Here is a 16,879-nt window from a genome sequence, read left to right on the forward strand (position 1 = left end):
TATATATATATATATATATATATATATATTACAATGTATAATCATTTACAAAACTTAACCACCAACTGCTGTTAATGTGACAGTAGCGTTATCAATGTGACTGACTTGTTAAGCTATGACTTCATTCATTATAAAGGTCATTTGGACATCTTCAAGGGTGATTTTCTCAATTTTCTTTGATTGTTTTTGCACTCTCTGATCTCTCTATAACAATGAACTTGAGCAGCTATAAACTTTTGTTAATGTTTTTAAAGTTTCTTACGATCATGAAGGCTGTATTTATTTGATCAAAAAATACATAAAAATGTGAAATAAAATAGTGAAATATTGCAATTCAAAATGTATACTTTTAAATACACTTCAATGGTTTGGTATAATTTTTTTTGTTGAAAAATTCATTTGGTAAAATGTGCTCGTAAATGTTTTTTTTTTCTAAACAATTTAATACTGAATAAATTCAGTTCGTTCTTATTTTTTACAGAATACATATTTAAGATATATTACAATACAAGACTTATTTTGAATTGCAATACTTTCTATTTACGGTGCCTTAAGCATACACATTTGAAATCAAATAAACTAAATTCTTACTGATCACCAACTTTTGAGTGGAAGTGTAAATGCGTGTCTGACATTGAATCTTTATCTAGTGCTGACAGTGCATCTTGTGCATGTCTGCAGCCAGACCCTATTGGTAAATGTAGCAGACGTGACAAGAAAAACATAAGATTCAATGAAAAAAGTTTATTTCCATAATAAACACATACAGTACATCAACAAAATGTACAAAGTGCAATATGCATTGAAACTACAGCAAATCTGCAGTACAAAGGGGGGAAAAAAATATTACTGCATAATGATAACAATGGTGACCGGGTGAGGGCAAGCGAGCGCTCAAATTTTGTGTGCATCGCAATTAAACAGCATTGCTAATTCACACAATGATGCTCAATATTCCAAATAGAGGAACTTCTATGGATGCTTTGGGAACAGTGATTTTGGAAACACAACCAGTGTAACTTTCTGGGGGAAAAAGCCACTGTTGCCATCTCTCCCAAACAAAGAGCTTGAATTTATGGGGGTTCTGTAAGCAACAGCATCAACAAATGTGGCATTTAATATTGACCCTCAACACGAAACTTTGGTTATCACTTCAGACTTGAAAAGCATAAAATCATTGCTCCTTTGGAAAGTCCCCCCCCACCCCCCGACAACTGGGGGGGACGTGACAACTAACAGCTTTCATGAGTTTGCAGTGTCTTCCTCTTTAATTAAGAGGAGATAATGTCAATGATCTGTTTCTATGTTCTCTTGTACAACAATAACATTTAGGAGTGTACAGCAGGAAAATGTATGCCATTTAAAAATGTGCCCATGTAACCTATTGGCCTTTGCCTTAACTGGCAACATTATCAAATGGGAGTCGACACAGAACAATGCCTCTAGTGCTTCTGGGTAAGGCACTTGATGTTGATGACACAAGACAATGCAGGCAACCAATAACATTTAATCTGTAATCTCTGACGCAGATTTGACCTCAATATGGCATCAGACAAAATGGCAAAGACTTCCGCGAGAGGAGGAGAGTTTGGGGAACGTTTAAGAAGGATGCAAGTACATTTTCATGACACGAAACAGCTTTCTGGCTTATTTATCCTCTTAGATTTTATATTCAGGCCCCAGAAGGATTATTATATTGTGTTGATACTTGTCCAATCAACCAAAAATCATTCAGGCAACCATCTACAGGATAGAGGAACTGATTCAAGTTGACTTTCAGATGCAAGTACCATGAACTCCCAGCAATTCTGTTATATGGCCACCGTACAGTGTACTGCTGTGTGTACATGTGAGGAAGCGGAGAACGTGAGTATACTTTGAGCCAGCTCATGTTTTTTAACATTAAAGCGCACAGACAAAGGTTTTGTGTTTATAAATAGTTCACAGTAACGGTGTAGCCGCTGTGCAAGGCACCGCTCACTCGCACACACTCGCAAACTTCACATTTCTGTTGCTCAGACTCAATGTGGTAGCATAGATGCATGTATAAAATCAGTTAAAAAAATATTGCAAAAGTATGCTGCATAATAATGAACCTCAAGTACTTTAACTCAAGCTGTAATCGGCCAAATGATTGGTAAATAAAGGGCTGTTGACACCAGGATATGAACAAATGATTGATGCATTGGTGAGTTTATCATCAAAGCTTTTGTGCTCACATCAACTGGTATGGCAAGTGTCCTCAGACACAGAGGTGAAAATCACTGTCAAAAACATGTCTGGGACATTTTTTCACTCAAAGTATCGCATAAAATCTATAAAAATCAAAACCAAGAAATTATATTGTTTAAATGCTTAAAATAAATGTACAAAAAAATTAAATTCCCATTACTGTAATGCTTAAAAAGAAATGTATGTTTCGTTAATTGTAAAACAACATGATTTATTATTTAGATTGTTAAGTATTTATAATTCATGGTCAAATTTGTTGTAAAACAACTTTATTTTATGCCAATTCAAATACTTACATTATTATATTAGATTTGTATTGCACTGCATTAAAGATAATTTAAGGGGAATGACTATTGAGAGCAATAAGAATAAAAACTACAAGTAGTTTGTATGTTTCTTAAAAATGGGGTTTAGTTCACAAATTCTTTTTTTTTTCTGGTGACAAATGTGACCTGGACATGCTTTTGAGCGATTCACCCATACATACACACACACACTTACAGTTTAACAGTTATTGATACCACGCCACATCTTTGCCTTGTAATTGTTTTCAAAGCGATCATCTTCAGCTCTACCTCTAGACTCTAGAGATTTGGTTCAAAAGGCAAATCTACCTGACTTTGATTTCATTATGGAAAACTGACAGCGAGTACAAACAGGAAAAAGAGTTAGAACAGTAGAGCCATAACATGTTGGGAATCATCAGCAAACTGCAAAAGCTTTAGTTCAGGTTGGCATAAATAAGCAACTGCCTCAGGAACAAGCAAGTCCTTAAAAATAACAGTCACTCTATACCTGGGTAAAAGACTTATTTGTATCACATTTGGAAACATGGAGCAGCTCTTCTGCTAGAGAAACTACAATGGAGGAGTTTCCGATGATATAAAACCTCTACAAGAACACGTATGTGTTAGTTGAGACTGTAACAGTAATAGTGACCCAAACATTTCCCCAAAACCCTACCGCTATTTTGACAGCAACATGGACAGTCACATTCGTAAGAACAGAAACTGCATCTATGAGCGTTTCAGTGGATTGAAAACAGCAGCTTGAAGTCGCCTCCAATTTTCTTTATCCTTCGAAATGATTGTCTTTCAACACAATCAAGTATTAAAAAGATGGAAGAATCCCAAACAAATCTCCTTTTGGTGGTCCTCCACCAGCTTTCGCAATGAGCCTCCACACACACTGCTTTGTGTATGATGGTGAACACTGAAGTGCTGCCAGTCATCCTGTTTAGTTGTCAGTCTGGCTTACGAACAGTAATGTACTGATATGAGGTACTAGTTTGAAATCTGTGAGAGAATCATCAGTGCTCTGTGAATGATAAAAGTCCATCAGCATACAAAGAACATTCCTAACCACAGCAAAGAGTCCATTTCCTTTTACCATCCAGTCAGGAAGCATGAACACAGCAAGGGTGTATGATTTTAAAACCCTTTTCAAATGTGTGACCATGTCCGAAGGAATCTGTGACTCATACACCGCCGGGCAACAATTAAGTGATTTATGGTGAGATAAATGGGTGGCCTGATGGAAACATTACACAATAGTCTATTTTGATGCTTTCAAGTAATGGCCTCTGGGATGGCGAGTGCTTATTTTGCTTCAGAACAGCAGAGAGGAAGAGCAGTGAAAAGCTCATGAACTGTTCGTCACTCAGTGCAATACATATCCATTAAGCCTGCCTAGAAGATTTTGGATTCATTGAATATTATGTTCATATTCATAAGAGAAAGCAATAATTTTTTAGAAGACCTTGAAGAGCTTGTTCACCGCAAGAAATTCCACGAACGGCTAATGTTCCCGAGGGGCTGAAATGTTTAAAAAATATATAAATATCTCAGTAACATTGCTGCAGAACTTCAGCTGAAGCTGAAACCAAAGGTACTTTTGCTCTAATACCTCCCGCTGTCAGCTCTTAGACTCTTCAGGTAAAGCTTCACCTTGGTTTAAGACCTCCATGTCAGTGGAGGTCGAGGAAGAGGGCCACGGTCTGGCCCATTCTGGGCTGATTGAGTGCTCAGGTTCTGGGGACAATGAGAGCATGAGAAGGGTTCCTGCATCAGAGGAGCACGCCGAGCACAAGTCCTCAGATGAAAAGGTGAGGCTGCCTAGTTTGGCGAGAGAGTTGGAACGCTTAAGTCGAGAAGGTACAGTAAGTCCTGCCAGCCGCATTCGGGCTTCGATTTCTTGCGTACGTTGACGCACAAGGCCTGGTTTGCCACGGACGCTGCGGAGGCTGTCGCTGCTGGAGCTGCGGGTGAGCGTGGAACCGTGTGGGGACGAGACTGGCGTCAGGCCACCTGAACCGAGGACCGCCAACAAGGCTTCATTCGTCAGTGGCACTTCCGCTTCGGCAGCAAAATCTGCCCGTGTTCCAAAGGGCCTGTGGAAAGGGTCTGTGGGATCACTGGAATTGCTTGTTGCATCCTCAGGTTTGCTTGAACCTGCTCCCCTTTGTTCGTTTGCACGTGCACGCTCCTGGAAGAGACCAGAGAGTTTTTCCAATCGCTCTTTTCGGCGACGAACAAGGCCGGATCTTTGCAGCTGCATCAGGGCCTCTTGCTGTTGTGGAGAACAAGATGCCTCCGCCTTCTCCAAGCCCTTTATCTCTCTCTCATTCCTGGGTAAAGTAGAGGAACCTTGTGCAGCAGTCTCTTTCTGTCTGAAATCTCCTTCCCCTTTGGCCTCAAGCATTGGAGTCTGGGTATCAGTTTCTTTTTCAAGAGATTTGCTTTCTGGCTTATCTTTATGCCCCAAGGGCATTGCATTGGCATCAAGGCACGGATCTGAGGCAAGCTTGCCACAATTGGCTGTCATGGGCAAGTTGGCACAGGGTGGCGTCTGAATAGAGATATTGGGCACACTGTTGAGGTGTAAAGGGGCAAGGCCTTGTCTGTTAGCCTCCAACAGAGCACCCTGGGTGGGCTTGGAAGCGAACAACACACCAGGAGCAAGCCTCAGCTTAGCATGCTGCTTCAGATGGGCACTTTCCTGAACAAGAAAAGACAAGAAAAAAATATGTAATGTAAATAATACGTGATGCAAATTATGCTAGGTGCTAATACTTTGTGCGACAATCCAAGAAACTCACAGTGAGATTTTGTTGCGTTCTGAGGTGGTTATTGTTGTTGGAGTTCTCGTTGCACAGATGATTCAGGCTTGCAAGATCAATCCCCTTTTCATTTGACAACTCATTATTCTTCGTTCCTCCCTCATTCCCATCTCCTCTCTTCGCTCCCTCTGCTAACGCCTCCATTTCTGCTTGCTCTTTCTGAGCCTCCTCTTCATCCTCCTCCTCCACCGTGCTGAACTCTAAACGTAGACGTAGCTCCTCCAGAGACTCTGCCCCTCGAGAACAGGTCTGAGCTGTTGTACCATCTTCTGAGACACCGAAATGGGGTAAATGAAGGCTGTCGCGCCCCTCGAAGGTTTCATCGTCAAGAAGTGCATCTTGCTCCACATCGGCAACCTCAATGTAGACACGATCTACATCCACCAGAGGCGGTGCATGGACAGGCGTGGAAGGGTTGCTGTCAAGTGCCGAGTCAGACAGGCGGCGGAAATAGTAGTGGTAGTTTTGCGGGTGGCTGGGGTCCAGCTCTAGGCTAAATGGAGAGGAGTGGGCAGTGGGTTCACAGCATACGGTGACCCTGGGGTTTGTGGGGTCAGGGGTTAAGGAATCCACAGTCTCTGCATTCAAACAGCAAGGGCCAGCCGCTTGTTGGCAGTCAGGGTGATCGCAATCTGAATCAGGACGCCATAGGCGGTTATGACGCTGCTTACTGAAAGGAAAAAAGACAAAAAGCATTAAAACCTGTTGATCCAAACCTGTGACTATCTTCTCCAAGACGCAAAAGATAGATTTAAGATAGAATGTTTTGTTTGATTAAAGGGTTAGTTCACCCAAAAATGAAATTTATGTCATTAATGACTCACCCTAATGTCGTTCCAAACCCGTAAGACCTCCGTTTCATCTTCAAAACACAGTTTAAGATATTTTATATTTAGTCCGAGAGCTTTTCTGTTCCTTCATGAAAGTGAATGCACACTATACTGTCCATGTCCACAAAGGTAATAAAAACATCATCAGTGTAGTCCAAATGTGACATCAGTTGGTTAATTAGAATCTCTTGAAGCATCGAAAAAACATTTTGGTTCAAAAATAACAAAAAATATGGCTTTATTCAGCATTGTCTTCTCTTCCCTGTTTGGTTTTCAATCCTCAAATATTGATTCGTGATTCGGATCGCGTGTCAAACTGCTGAAATCACGTGACATTGGTGATCCGAATCATTGATCGATTCACTGATTCATAACCGTTTGAATCTTTATTTGAGGATTGAAAACAAACAAGAGATTCTTGTGTCAAGAGATTCTAATTAACATTGATGATGTTTTTATTACCTTTCTGGACATGGACTGTATAGTGTGCATACACTTTCATGAAGGAACCGAAAAGCTAAATATAAAAATAATCTTAAACTGTGTTCTGAAGATGAACGGAGGTCTTACGGGTGTGGAATTTTTGGGTGAACTAACCCTTTAATCGATTTAATTTGTCATATTTTGGATAACTTATTTTAGATAAAAAATTTTTTTAATTTATAATTACTTATTTCTAAATATAACAATGGAAGAATGTTTCTTGTCTATACAATAAAAGTCAATGTTGTCCAAAAGCAATCCTGAATCCTAACTAAAACAGAGAGACATCTTTTAAAACATATTTTGTGGTAGAGAGAAGAAAGAAATGTGAACAAATAAATGATGACAGAACTTTTATTTTTGGGGGTGAACCTTTAACTAGAAGTACACATATCAGATTACAATACAAAAGGAAATTTCTTTTGTACCTGGCATCTAGTATGCCCTCATACTCCGCCAGCTGTCTCATGAAGCTGGCATTGGGGCGTGTGATACTGCGCCTCTGTTTGACGAAGTTATATGCTTTCTCCAGAGACCAGCCGTTTTCTTTCATTGCATATGCTATTACAGTAGAAGCCGAGCGGCTTACGCCCATCTTACAATGAACCAAGCATTTGGATTGATTCTTTCTGCAGAGGACAAAACAAAACAGCACAGAGGGTATGAAAAGTCATAAGTCATAAAAATAAATGTTTGTTGCTTATTTTTTGAGAAAAAAATAAAATAGTGCCTTACTTTGCTTTGACAATAAAGTTGTAGGTCTCGTTCCAGTGAGCCAATAAGTCTGTGGCCTCGTCATCGTACACTCGGATGTTGTGGTAGCAGAACGTTCCTGGGAAAAAGTTATCTATTTCCCTTGTAACATTTAAGATGTAGCCCACCCTAAAATAGCATGAGTTTAAATAAAGAGATCACATAAATTACATCTGGATAACAATAGAATTCCATATGCATGCAAGTTTATTCTTGTTCCTTACATAACCTACTAAAAATACACCCTACTTCTTGCTGTAAAAGAAACAGCTTTAATGGCTTTACTCTGAACTTTAGCTGAAACAGGAGAAAATGTTGCCCTTTAAGAGGTGATATGATACATATTAACCTTAAACTTCACATTTACCTAACATTAACTCATTTACAAAAGCAGTATCTTGAGAAAATCGAGAGTATGGGAGAAAAACAAACTGTGGATGCCAATAAAAAGTCAGACTCACCCAGTTTCCTGAAGTTCTTCTAGGTTAGAAGCATTCCATTCAGAACCCTGAAAAATGAACGATGCAAATCACTGCCTTTTTAGGGAAATTGGCATCTGGTACCCCATACATGACAAATACCATCTGCTCTTCTTCTACAGAGCCAACAAGCTTCACATTAATAAACTAAAACGAATTTCCTTGTCAAGCTTCTTATCAAACAAGAGCTTCTGGATTCCCTCAGGTTTATTACTTAATTTATTTTACATTTTGGGGTAGTGTGAACTGTGGTAAAGGTGATTTGGGCATCATTATATAATAAGATCAATAAAAAGAAAATGGTGGGATGTCTGATAAAAGTAGCACTAACCAGATAAAGGTGGTCAAAGATGAGAGTGGCTTTGTCCATCTGCCCGAGAATAAGCAGCATCTCATTGTCTATGAACTCTTTGTACTCTTTCAGGTTGCGGTTCATCTGTCGTTCCAGCTCACTTCGAATCTAAGGGAAAAACACACATCATTATTGACTTACAGATTCAACAATTGCTTTGTTATAGACCCTATTCAAGCCTGCTATTAGTCTCCTGAAATCTGATCACAAGAGGTCAGCCGAGACACATTGCTGGATCCTGGTAGCGATGCGTCTAAAATGTTTCTCCTGTGAACATTTATGAGTCTGTCGTGACATATATCACTCAGTAACTGCATTTTTTGCACTCTCTGTATTTTCCGCTGACCTCTTTGGATGTGACATTTTCAAGGTCCTGGTACATCATGATACTCCTGAGTCTGGATTTGATTAGACATTCTGTTCTCTCCCTCTCTGTCGGCCTGAGAAACAGAAACAGAACACAATCTAGATAGAGGGTTCAAGAATGAGCATCATTTCCAGGTATAGGCTTCAAAGCTAAATATATAAAAAGCATTATACATTCAGAAAACATACAAAAAAAACTACACACAAAAGAAAAACACAATATAGTATTCATTTTACAAAGAAAACAGAATTAAGAGTACTTTTTTTTGGTGTTCACGTTTGTTTGACCATCACGACTAGCTCAACCAATTGGATTGCACACTTCTCTTTTAAAACTTGACTAGTGCATCTCCTCAGTTCTTGGAGGTTCATTAAATTGTGACAACACTAAACAAATTTGTCTGGCTTTTGCTTATGGTCTCAACTGGTTACAAAAGGGGAATGCAGCAAAAAACAACAACAACAACAACAACAAAAACATCACTTCCAAAACCAAATCAAAATGTAGAATTGAATCTGCCTGTGGTTTTCACAAATGCCAAGGACTCTAAGACTTTCAGGGTTGGCACTCACTTGTCAACAAAGACTGCAGGAGAGTCTGGTCGCAGTGTTTCCAGGTCCTGCATGGCATTCCACTCGTTGATGCAGCTCTGTTCAGAGCCGATACAGCTCTCATAGTACCCCATCCACGTGAGCGCCATGCCACCGGGGAAATAGTTGTACCTTCGTGACACCTCACATGCCTTGTGTAAAATTTGCAATGCAGACCTGAAGGAAGAGCAGGTTAACGGTGAGCAAGATGGAGAGACGTGTGCCATCATTGTAAAGGGTCGCGATGCAATCTCTTTTTTTGGGTTCAATATGCTATGACTTAATAAAAGAGAGTAACATCTTAAAAACATCTTAAAAAACTCAAACTGAGTTAAAAAGTGACACTGGTGAAACAAAACACTAATCTCAGTCGATAAAAGGTGTTTTCACAATTTGTTTCGGGACCTCGCAAGTTTTCTCCCTTTGATTTAGTTTGCGATGATCCAGTAAGCATGATAATTGATTCATTGATAAATGAACCAAAACCACAAAGGAAATGCAACATTGTATTACCTGCTTCGAAACAAGCTAAAGATCTACAAGTGTAAACACTATAAAACTGCATTGAAATCAGTAATCATAAAAAAGTAATTACAAAAACCAGAACCACCTAAAGTTGATGATTGGATTGACATATTACACAATATATTTTTGTTTTATTGTAAAGAAGCATTTCTGCCATGATAAATGTATTTGTGCTCTAAAATGGTAAAAAAGAAATCAGTAGTCATTACTTCTGTTCACAAAACCAATACCGGTAAGTACCAAAAAGTGCCATTGTATTACTTGATTTTTTTATACAGTATGTTGGAGATCCATGTAAATCCTATAATATGGATATGGCAATAGTTTAGTATAAATATGGCATTGTTTAATTTATTGGTATATCAAAGTGTCAATTAAACATGGCTTATCTGATGATCTGATATTCACTTTAACATGGAACTACTGTACTTTTCTTGAAAGTGTCACCAGATGGCAGTGTGGCGCTCTAATATATTTAAGGCTGTCAAACTCCCTAAGCACCTGTGAACATTTGAAAAACAGTCCACTCATGTCATCTTCCACCCCCTGAGGAGCTGTTTATTTCTACCCCAGTAACAAACAAGCCTGAGAGCATAAATTCACCCAGCCAAACAAAGCTGCTCCTTGTGGGGGAAAAGACTAAACAATTTTAGAATGAACTTGTCACTTTTTAAAGAGAGTTGATTATAAGATAAATAATAACATGAAAATTGAAAATAAAAGTTCTTAATGATTTAGTTTGAGAGCTTTAGATTGACAAAAGCACTAAAATGTCCTCTTACACAGTAAAACTGGTAAAAATTGACCAAAAGAGATCTACACACAAGAGAGACCACAAACTTATTCTATAGATTAGCATACATTACAGACTGAAATTTCTTAAATGGGACTTTAAATTGCTCTAATACATTAGTTATTGACTAGTTTCTCACCACATTGCCTGGACTGACACCGGCTTGAAGACATGTGTGCGGCCGGCGGTAGTCACACTGAAGCCTCTGGAGACATGAGAAGAGAGGTAAACTAAGGCCATCACACCTCAGTAAAAGAACTACAACCTCTCTAGATAACAATACCAACAAATAATGAATGCTTGTTCATATTCTCATTGCCTTCATTTTCAGGGGGCAAATCAAATCAAAATATTTGTTAATTAATGCCATCTAGATCGATGCTTCAAATGCTGAAGTGACCATCAGCAGCATTTCCTCTCCATCCCCAGAGGGGGCAGTACTCACCCATCACCATCTAAATGAATCTTGGTGTCACTCCACAGTGGTAGGACCATCCCAACAGAGCAGTTCTTACTGTGAATGAAAGAAAACACCCTTATTTTATGTCCTGTAATCTCCCTGCAGGTGGTTTGATGATAAAGGCTTATGTTAAACTGTATTTGGTTTGACTGAAGTCACCTGTCTTTGTTGCTGAAGTCCATCCCCAGCAAGATGTTTTCCTCAGTGTCTTGACGGCCATTTGTGTAGACTACCACCATGTACCGCACGCGGTCTGACCACGCGCTCTCTAACCGCACGGCCTGCACATTACAGTTGACACACAAGTTTTGTTTAGTGCAAAAACAGCACTCACAATATCTTAAAATATATTAAACATATTAACGTACTGAATTGTCTTACAAAATAGATCAAAATGAAATTTCAGTCATTATTCACTCACCCTCATCACAAAAACATGCCATATTATAGTATGTTTTTTTTTCTGAGTAACACAACAGGAGCCTTGTGAAGAATCTTTATGCAGCTTTTTCTATACGTTTGATGAGCTCACCAAGACTTCTACGAGGTCTTCTAAAGCAGTGGTTATAACCATTTTGACTCCAAGGCACCCCATTTGTCAAGACAATATTTGAAGGCAATCCTATCTAAGCCGACATGTAATAAAAACGAATAAACTCAAAAAATGTTGGTTTCATGTTGTGCATCTTTATTTGTTGTGTTTTTTAGGATGTTAATTAAGATTGTGTTAATATAACTTCATTTAAATAATTGTATGACTTTGGGACCTCTGGTTGAGAACCACAGTTTTTAAGCCATTCAGTTTTAGTGCTTTGTGGGAGGAACAAACAGAAATTTTACATTTATCACTGATGATCCACTGTGGCTCTCAAATGGGCTTTAAAAGACATATAGACTGCAAAACTTACACTCACTTTTGTAACTTCAATAAGAATAAATGTAAGCAAATATAACTATATGATAAAATTTACTGTTATCAAAAAAACAAAATCGTGATTTTGGCCATATCGCCCACTCCTACTATAAGGGACCATTTTCAATTTAGAATAATGACATAAAATCTCTCTCTTTGTCACAAAGCTAATATATGGTTTCAGAAAACTTCTTGAACCACTTTTACGGTGGTGCCACCACTGATCACAGATATTTCAAAATTGTCCTGTTGTGTTTGAAATGTCATGAGGGTTAGTTAATAAATGACAGAACTTTCATTTAAGGCAACAGCAGTCAGTAACAGCTAGTGACACTTTTAAACGTGCCTTTATAAAGCAAAAGAAAACAAGCTTCAGGCAACACTGTGACAATAAAACCCATTCATCCTGACTGTACTTAACTTACTGCCAAGATGTTAGTCATTGAAAGCGTGTTCTCTCACCAGTTTGATGCGGTCCTCAGACCGAAGAATGTTGATCATCACCTGTAGATGCTGAGGTAAGTCACCTGTTGAGTGAAACCCTCGTTACAATCCAAACAAAACCATGATGACTAGTTTGTTTACATTGACACCAGTGGCGTCTCAAACACATATCGAAAAATATATGGAAGAAAACAACCACAACAGTAAACAAGCTGACTTTAAAATGATGTCAGGAAAGAGCAAGCGAGCCCAGAAGAACGCCAGCTGAGTGTGAATCGTTCTTTAAGTGTTGGGTGGGAAGACAATGGTATGTTTTTGATTAACGTTCTTATAGCGCAGCTGATTTTACGAGATTCCAGAGTACAAGTGTCCAAAGGTAATGCGGAGAAAATGTGTGTTGTAATATGAAAAATTAGTTGTTTCTTGTGTTTACATGTCTCAGATAATCTTATGTAATTAAATGATAAAGTTTGACATGAATAGGTGACTTTCGGCTGCATTGTGATCAGGTATGTGCAAATAAGATCTACCCTTTGTGCCAAAGGTATCAATAATTATAAATCTGACAACCTGCCAGGCATCTTATTGCAGCCACACCCCTTTTGATGCAAGTCAATAATAGATACCAAGTCATGAATGCACAAAATCTGTTTACATTTCATTATTTTCCTTAACACAGACAGACTAACTCCTCTGACCTCCGAATGTGGTGTGTTCCTACCCAAACAAACCTCCTCCTACTCTTGTAGGCTTTGGCAGAATCATTGAAGCTATGATGTAACTGCCGTGGGACATGTGGGAGGCCAATCAAAGTGTACGAGGAGGTTAAGAACAAAGCCAGAAACGTAAAAACCAAATAAACTCAGATTAAGAGCCAAATCTTGTCATCTACACTCAACAAAACAGAGATGATGAGAAAAAGCAGGGATGTTCTCTTTGGTTTATTGGCTGCTTTGGATTTGGGACATGTATGAAAAGAAGGGGTATGTTTTCTCCTTTAACAGACCAAGCCTCTTGGTGTTCTGGGTCTCCGTGACAAGAATTTACATAACTTTACAAGCTTATCTGATAAAAACTGATATGTAAAGGAATCACTAAGGCAGCACAGAGCCCAGCTTTGATTCGAAGCATACAAGATTTTGAGAATCATCATGAAAGTTTACACAAAAACATTATCTCTCACTCACATTCACATTCCATGAGTTCCATGAAACACGAAACAAGATATTTTGCAGAATATCCAGATCTTTTCCCCCTCCATGCAATTACATTGAATAGGGATTGAAGTTTCAAGCTTCAAAACAGAAGCAAAAGTACCATAAAAGCTGAATAAAAATGATCCATACAGGATGTGTTATAATGCAAGTCTTATGAAATCATACGCAGCAACAGATATTTAAGTCATTATTCACTGATAATCTTCCCCACCAGCACACTGTTAACTGAAGAATCTCTGTGATCAAATCACCGAAATCCTTGATCAACTCATGAACAAACAGACTGCTTTTGTGAAGCACCTCAAGTTTGATTCATTCAATTATTGATTCATACAAAAATGGTTGACATTGCAATTACTCTTACAAGTCATACGGATCATTTTTGTTGCATTATTTTTCAAGCTTAAAAGTCCAGTCCCAATTCACTGTGCATGGAAAAGAGCGACCAGTACTCTATAAAATGTACTAAATATTATATTACATAGTTGGACTATCTGGAGCAGCACACTGCAGTGGTTTCAGTCCTACCTTTCTGGCAAGACTGAGCATGTTATATCGGGAGAATGCGAGTCCAGGCTGCTCTGTGATATATGTGGTGTTCCGCAGGGGTCGGTTCTCGGCCCAATCTTATTTATCCTCACATGCTTCCCCTCAGTCCTGTCATCAGCAGACATGGTCTGTCCTTTCATTGTTATGCTGATGAGACACAACAATATCAAACTGCCCCAAGTTGGCACTGGTTGGCACCCCTCATCAGATCCACTCTTCTCCCTTATCCCAGCTCATCTTTGACGGCCAGGTGACACACCTAGGGGTTCAGTTTAACCCCCAGCTGACCTTCAATGACCATATTAAACACATCAGCAAAACCTCCTTTCACCACCTTCAAAATATCTCCAAAGTCCATCCCCTTCTAACCTTTCCATATGCAGAGAAACTTGTCCATGCCTTTGTCTCCACCAGGCTGGACTACTACAACAAACTCTTCAGTGGGATTTCTGGCAGAAATATCCAGATGCTTCAATACATCTAAAAAAGCGGTGCCAGAGTCCTTATGAGAGTCCGTAAATATGATCACACAACTCCCATCCTACACTCACTGCACTGGCTCCCCGTTTCATCCCGAATCGACTACAAAATCCTCCTGCTCACACATAAATGCATCACCGGCATGCACAACCATATCTACAAGAATTCATCACTCTGAAATCCTGCACCTTCAGATCATCAGACCACCTGTTTCTTCAAATACCCAACACCAGGCTTCATAACATAGGAGATCGAGCTTTTTACTCGGCTGCACCGTGGTTTTGGAACCAACTGCCCAGTGAGCTGAGAGCAGTACAGAGCCTGGACCAGTTTAAAGAAGAACTTTTTCAGAACAAGGCTTTTATGTGTTGATTATGTGAGATTCTTTGGAATGAAAAGTGCATTATAAATAAAATCTATTATAATTATTATTATATGCAATGCAGACAAGTAATTTGGCAGTCATTTTGTACAGAAAAACTGTGTGTCTGCACACATACGTATTCAAAAACGTAAAGTTTAAGCGCATGCCGTCACAGTTCTCGGTTTCATTTTTTTTTGTTTTTTGTTTGTTTGTTTTTGTTTACACGAAGATGATAACGTTATGGCTTGAAAACTATTTCAAAACCTGTTTTACGTTCTCTTGCTGCCGGGTGCTGTTGCCGTGCAGATGAGTGGACGGAGCACATTGAGAGTTTTCTATTTCGGTTAGAAAATGGTGTTGTGCAAGTGTCCCCAAATTAAATAATTAATGATTATTTACATCGTAAATAAAAAAAATAAAATACTTTAGCTGGACAATAACTTTTTTCCTAGAGCTGATGTACATCCAAAACATTCTCTCTTCTATTAATTTCCTACTATCACTGTAAAGCTGCTTTGAAACAATCTATATTGTGAAAAGCACTATATAAATGAAGGTGATTTGACAGGTTTGGAGCAACATGAGGGTAAATAAATCAGGGCCGCATTTGCATTTCTGCATGAGCTATCAGTTAAATTATTATTCTGACTGATTGAACACAGTTTGACACACAGCCTTCTGCAACAGTTATGAGATTGGCAGTGATTCAACGTTGAATTTCACATTTTATGTCATGAAGCGTCAATATGACTGAAACGGAAATATGATGTGTTTAAAATTTAAGTAGCCAAGACCTTATTAATTAAACAAATCTGCTTACCGCTATGATTTAAATAAGAGATCAAACATACAAAACACTTTTATCTTGTTTAATAAGTCAGCTTATACTAAAAAGTATAAGCTCTTGAAATTTATGGTATACACTACCATTACAATTTTATTTAGTTATAAAGATCTTTTTAAAGAAATTAATACCTTTTTTCAACAAGGGCTTTGATACAAAATGAACGCTGTTCATTTGAGCTTTCTATTTACCAAATAATATATAATGGTTTGCTTAAACATTTTAGCAGCATAACTAACACTGATAATAATAAAAATATATTTTTCTTGCACAACAAATAAGCAAATTAGAATGATTTCTGAAGGATCATGAGACACTGAAGACGAGTAATGATGCTGACAATTCAACTTTTTTTTCAGGGTGACGTAGTTACACGTTACTACATGTACTTACTATATTATACTATTTACAGTTTTTTGACAGTTTTTTCAGTTATACTATTAAAAGTTTTTTTAACAGTATTTTGTACATATTAATTATTATTGCTCAGTAATTATTTGAACAAGTAACTGCATCACTTATAAATAAAGTGTAACCAAGTTGTTTGTCTTCTTTCTAAAACATTTTTTAAAAATCTACCTTCTCCAAACTTTTGAACAGTAGTTTGTTTTCTTGAGCACATTAAAATGTAATTCTTCATAATATGACCCCTTTAATTGCCTTTGTGTTTTACTTGGACCTATAACGAACCTTTCCTTCATTATTTAAAAAGTGCAAATATTTATGGTGTATCTTCCTTAAAGGGGGGGGGGGGGGTGAAATGCTGTTTCATGCATACTGAGCTTTTTACACTGTTAAAGACTTGGATTGCCATCCTAAACATAGACAAAGTTTCAAAAACTAATGTTGGACGTTTGATGACGGGAAGCTTCAAAACATTGCTTCAGTCGCATCGCAAAAGGGGATCTCCACGTTCACTGCTGTCACAGGATTTCAGGAAATCAACAGTTACCAAAGAAGTGTGTTTTTGATGGAGCGGTGACGATTAAGGTTCACGGTCCTACTTTGGAAGCAGGCGGTGAGTAAAACTGCTTCAAATGTCTATGTTGTTGGCTATCGTCGCGTAAGTAAACATCAGTAAACAAC

General features: G+C 38.4%; 1 protein-coding gene across 3 annotated transcripts in view; it reads right to left on the reverse strand.

Moving 5' to 3' along the window:
- Window positions 1–729: 729 nt before the first annotated feature.
- The window catches only part of ssh1a (slingshot protein phosphatase 1a), a 42,301-nt gene continuing 26,151 nt past the window's right edge, over window positions 730–16,879 (reverse strand). For all 3 annotated transcript variants that reach the window (XM_067439277.1, XM_067439278.1, XM_067439279.1), the window contains 12 exons: window positions 12,358–12,422; window positions 11,142–11,263; window positions 10,968–11,036; window positions 10,662–10,727; window positions 9,187–9,381; window positions 8,594–8,687; window positions 8,227–8,355; window positions 7,878–7,924; window positions 7,399–7,545; window positions 7,092–7,292; window positions 5,330–6,020; window positions 730–5,229 (listed from right to left, as the gene is read on the reverse strand). In XM_067439277.1, the coding sequence (XP_067295378.1) occupies window positions 4,147–5,229; window positions 5,330–6,020; window positions 7,092–7,292; window positions 7,399–7,545; window positions 7,878–7,924; window positions 8,227–8,355; window positions 8,594–8,687; window positions 9,187–9,381; window positions 10,662–10,727; window positions 10,968–11,036; window positions 11,142–11,263; window positions 12,358–12,422 (2,909 nt within the window). In that variant the 3' untranslated portion in view covers window positions 730–4,146. The remainder of the gene's footprint in view (window positions 5,230–5,329; window positions 6,021–7,091; window positions 7,293–7,398; window positions 7,546–7,877; window positions 7,925–8,226; window positions 8,356–8,593; window positions 8,688–9,186; window positions 9,382–10,661; window positions 10,728–10,967; window positions 11,037–11,141; window positions 11,264–12,357; window positions 12,423–16,879) is intronic.

The sequence above is a fragment of the Pseudorasbora parva genome, chromosome 3 (assembly GCF_024679245.1).
Source record: "Pseudorasbora parva isolate DD20220531a chromosome 3, ASM2467924v1, whole genome shotgun sequence".
Classification (NCBI taxonomy): domain Eukaryota; kingdom Metazoa; phylum Chordata; class Actinopteri; order Cypriniformes; family Gobionidae; genus Pseudorasbora; species Pseudorasbora parva.